Raw genomic sequence first — 5,202 nt, 5'->3', positions numbered from 1 at the left:
ATTCTTCCGATTGCTCGTGGAAGTGACTCCAACTATCTTCAAGAAACGTATTAACGTGCCTCTAAGTCAAGCAAGTTTTGTTTTGGATTCCTTGTATTTTTATCATTCTTGTTTAGTTGTTCTAACAATTTGAAGATAGTTGTCTCTATGGCATCCACATCAATAAAAAACAGTGTTCCAAATTTGCGTAATCCTAATTTTGAAATATTTGATGGCAAAGACTTTCCTAGATGGTGTGAAAAGATGGAATTCTTTTTAAGACGATTAAAGTTGACATATGCTCTTGAGAAATCTTGTCCTGAGGCTCCCAGTTCTGAGATAGCAACGGACGAGGCTACTTCAATTAAAGAACAAATTGCCAATGGCAAGATGACGATTACATATGCAAGAATTATATTCTTGGAGGAATGTCCAATAAATATTATGATCAATATTATCTTAAGTGCAAATTTGCTAAGGAGATTTAGTGTAACGACCCGGATCCAAAAGGTCATTTGTTTTGATAATTTTGAATAGTCATTTAACTGTAGTTAATTAATTTTTGGGTAATTTGATTATTTTTAGTAATAATGAGTTAAATCTGAATTATTAAAATAGATTAATAGGAATTATTACTTTAATTATATAATTAATTTAGAAAAAAAAAAGAGATAGGAGAACAACGGAGGAGACGTGCTTTGGGCGGCAGGTACGAAACAATCTGAAACTTGTACAGCATGCATTTATTCTGGTTTGGGGTGGAGACGAAGTGATAATTTTTATTTTTGGTTGCTAGCGAATGAATTCCAGGGAATTGAATCCCTGATGAGTTGGAAAGCACTAAAATAATGTATTATTAACTAGGTTTACATGAAAAAGGAGGAAAGTTTGACATTTGGGTCATGTTGTCGCTGCCACTGGATTTTGTAACCAGTGGCTTCGATTCAATAATATTAATTGTTTATTATGTTATAAATTTAGTTTTTGATATAATAAGATATGTAATTAAACATTAAGTGTATGGCATTATGTGAATATCATTAGAATTATGCAATTGAAAATAATTTTGGACTTAACCCTATGCTTGAAATTTAGGAACTTGATTATATAATTGGGTGAATTTTTGGGTCTAGGCTAAACCTAAAGTAATATGAGTGTTGTTAGTTTCGAAATCTTATTGTAATTATTAATGTGAATAGATTGTTTTGAGTTGAAAGTTCAATGAAAGGAGAAGGCTCAACTTCCAGAGTGAATTCTCGATTGATTGAGGCAAGTGGATTTCTAAACCCTTGTTAAGTGTATGAAATTCGTGTATTTCCTTGTGGTATGTGTTTGGGAGTAATGGGACTTGGTGAAGGGTTGACTTGTCCACCTTGATTAATTCTAATGATGAAAATGGCTAATAAAAGGCAATGTGATCAATTGTTTGTGTGTGATGTGTTGAGAATGGTATGAGTACCGGTGTTATAAAGGGAAAGTTTATTACTATAGAATGCGGATTGTAATCCGAGAATGCCAAAGCATATGGGCATTAGCTGATATATTATTGACTTGATTTATTATGTGTGATTGTGTTCTTTACTGAACCCGTATAATTGTGATAATTGAGATGATTATATGTCATAGCGACATTTGATTTATTGAGATGTTGCATCATCCCATGTATTTGATATCATATTGTGCACATGCATTGACATGATATTGGGTATGAGTAAAGGTCTAACACGTGGAGATCGTCCGTGTTAAGATCGAGTATGATTATAATTTGGGCACGTGGAGATCGTCCGTGCGAGGAATTGATTTTGATTATAAGTTGGACACGTGGAGATCGTCCGTGCTGGGATTGTTTGATTTTTATGATAGCGCGTTGAGATCGTCCGCACAGACACGTGGAGATTGTCTTTGTTGGTATATGGACCTCGCGAGTCCCCCAAGGGTCATGTACTCTCGATGTATTTCCGAGGAGTATCATGTATATACGATTGAGAGAGTACTTGGTATTCTGAGGCATATCATTTCATGGTGTCATATTGCATTGCATCCCATGTCATCCTTCTTTCTTGATGATTTTATGTTGTATTGGTGGTTGAAAAGTACTTGATATTTGAGTACCTCTATTCGGTGAACTTGATCTTGTGTGTTCCTGATATTGTGAATGCCTTTTTGTGGAAGTTATGATTGATGAATATTGAGTTTGTTGTTGAGGATATGTAATTTGTTAAAGTGATTATTGTTGAGATGGGTGCTAGGTAAACTGTGAACTGTTAGGTTGGGTTGGTTTTATACGGGTTGTAGTTGTGGAGGTTATGTTGGTGTGTAAGGAGTACCCGTACTTTATCCCCTTAGTTTGTGTTTAGCAGTTTACTTGCTGAGTACCGTGTGGTTTGGTACTGACCCCTTGCTTCTACATTTTTGTAGGTTACTAGCCCGACCTTTGTGATAGTTTCTCTTCTCCTTGTCTGAGGCTTCTTATGGAGGTTTGTGAGGTAGTTGTTTGTTATTTCAGCGGACCTTTTTACTCATATTTATGATCTTGCTCTACTCTAGAAACAATGCCATATGAGATTTGTATTTTTCTTTGATTTAGTTGTAATACTTAAGAGGCTTGTACACGTGACAACCAGGTTTTGAGGGTTAATTAAGTTGACCTTGTTTTCCGCAGTATTTTATAGTATTAGACTTTTATTCACACTTTACTTCTGCATTCACTATATTAGTTGGATTTTAGGCTGACTTGTCTTGATGGGATAAGACGAGTGTCATTACGTCCATTTTTGGGTCGTGACATTTGGGATACTCTTAAAGCTATCAATTTAGCAGAAGAGGCGAGTTCAAATAAATTTCTTATTTCAAATTATATGGAGTTCAAAATGGTTGATGACAAGTCAATCACTGAACAAGTACAAGAATTTCAATTTATAACTAATAAAATTGCTATATCTGGAATTGCTCTTGATGAAAACTTTCATGTTGGTGCTATTGTCTCAAAACTTCCTCTATCTTGGAAGGAGTACAGAAGCAAACTCATACACAAGAAGGAAGATTTCTCTCTAGAACAATTATTGCAGCACTTGCAAATTGAACAAGAGACACGATATCGTGACAATAACATCTTGAAATAACCTATCAAGAAAACTCATGTTGTTGAAGAAAAATCTACCAAGAAGGAACCTGACAATAATAAATTTTTGAAGGCAAAGAAGAGTAAGAATTTCAAGCATACCAATTCCAATTCTAAGTTGAATGAATGTTATCATTGTCATAAAATTGGTCACTATGCACGTGATTGTAAAATTCTTAAGGCTGAAAAGAAGAAAGAAAAGGCAAATAACAAAAAAAAAAAAGAGCTTGTGGCAATGGTCACAAAAGCATTTGTAGTGGGAGATCAAGTGGAATGGTGGATAGACACTAGCACAACTCATCATATATCAGGTAATAGAAATTCTTTCACAGTCTATGAATTAGTTGGGGCGATAAAGTTTTACACATGGGAAACTCATCCCCTACTAAGGTTGTGGGAAAAGTAACTGTTGAACTGAAATTCACTTCCAGAAAGATGGTCACATTGATAGACATATTGCATGTTCCTGATATTCGAAAGAACTTGGTGTCAAGTATGCTTCTTTCGAAGCATGGTTTTAAAATGATTTTTGAGGCAGATAAATTTATTTTGTCTAAACAAGGCATGTTTGTTGGAAAAGGTTATGTTATAAATGGAATGTTCAAACTCAATATTGAAAATGAAAATATTTTTGCTTATGTTGTGGAGTCTTTAGATTTATGGCATGAACGTCTTGGTCATGTGAATTTTAGATCCATTCAACTTATGTTGAAAAATGGATTAATTAAAGACTGTGAAAATGATCATGTTGCTAAGTGTATTACCTATAGTAAATGTAAAGTAACAAGGAAACCTTTCAAATCTGTTGAAAGGATATCCACACTTTTGGAGTATATATATATATATATAAATATACAACTTATTTTATCATATTCTCTAAAAAAATTACTATTTAAAATAAATACAAAAATCTTTACCCTCTCCTATTCTCGGATAAATCACTTTATGCGATGTAATGATCGGTTACATCACTTTACGCAATGTATTGATTGGATACATTAGTTTACGCGATGTATCGGAACGTACACGATGTATTAGAACGTTGAGTGATGTACTCGAAACTAAGATGTGATGTATCAGGACATTGAACGATGTATCCAAAATCGGGACGCGATGTATCAGGGCGTTTTGGAATATGTTCAGATTCCACCAAATTAAGAGATTTTGGCAATTTGGAAACAAGTAGGGATAGTAGCTATAATGCTATTTATATATGTCCACGGTTGTTAAGAGCTAATTATATCATATCCCTACTCTTTTCCAAATTACAAAAATCCCTTAAAATTTAAGGATTCTGGATACCCATAACGTACCGATACATCACATTTTGAATATATCGCTCAACGTCTTGATACATCGCGTCTCAATTTTGGATACATCACTCATATGTATTTGTATATATGGCAAGCGAGATTGGGAGATGGAGGAGAGAGGCGAGCGAGATTGGGAGATGGAGGAGAGAGGCGAGCGAGATTGAGAGATGGAGGAGAGAGGCGAGCGAGATTGGGAGAGGGAGGAGAGAGGCGAGAGAGAGAGAGGGCAGAGAGTGGGAGAGAGGTGAATTGTATATGTATATCGGTTAGATAATTATATATTATACATATGCATTTGTGGAAAGCGAGATTGGGAGGGGAGGAGAGAGACGAGCGATATTGGGAGAGGGAGGAGAGAGGCGAGCGAGAGAGGATAGAGAGTGGGAGAGAAGTGAATTGTATATGTATATCGGTTAGATAATTGTATACCATACATATGTATTTGTATATTCTGGCGAATTATACATATACAAACGTGGCTAATTATACAAATTCGAAGTCAGCCCACGTAATTAATGTATAATATTAGTCGCGAGTGGTAATTATAGCAAACTATAGCTATGATGAGTAATTAAATAGTATAAATTTGGTTAACCGCATAATTTTCTCTAAAATAAATTGCGTATTTAGGTAATTTTTCCTAAAAATTAAGGTGAGAACTAAATTAGACCACCCAAGTACTGAAGGCTTTGAAGGCCCAAATAAGAAAATAGCCTGGATCAGCCCATCAATCCAGCCCATCCTTTTGTTAAACCTAACCATAAACCCTAGCTCTTTATCTCCTACCAT

General features: G+C 35.0%; 1 protein-coding gene across 1 annotated transcript; it reads left to right on the top strand.

Moving 5' to 3' along the window:
- The first annotated feature begins 243 nt into the window (after positions 1-243).
- LOC125837987 (uncharacterized) lies at positions 244-3,101 on the top strand. Its single transcript, XM_049517049.1, has 2 exons — positions 244-364; positions 2,785-3,101. The coding sequence occupies exons 1-2, from the start codon at positions 244-246 to the stop codon at positions 3,099-3,101; spliced, it is 438 nt and encodes a 145-aa protein (XP_049373006.1).
- Positions 3,102-5,202: the final 2,101 nt, after the last annotated feature.

Source organism: Solanum verrucosum, unplaced genomic scaffold, assembly GCF_900185275.1.
Source record: "Solanum verrucosum unplaced genomic scaffold, falcon-dt-bn FXZP01000079.1, whole genome shotgun sequence".
NCBI classification, from domain to species: Eukaryota; Viridiplantae; Streptophyta; class Magnoliopsida; order Solanales; family Solanaceae; genus Solanum; species Solanum verrucosum.
Note: the sequence above shows the minus strand (reverse complement) of the source record. Positions and strands in the feature narration are given on the sequence as shown.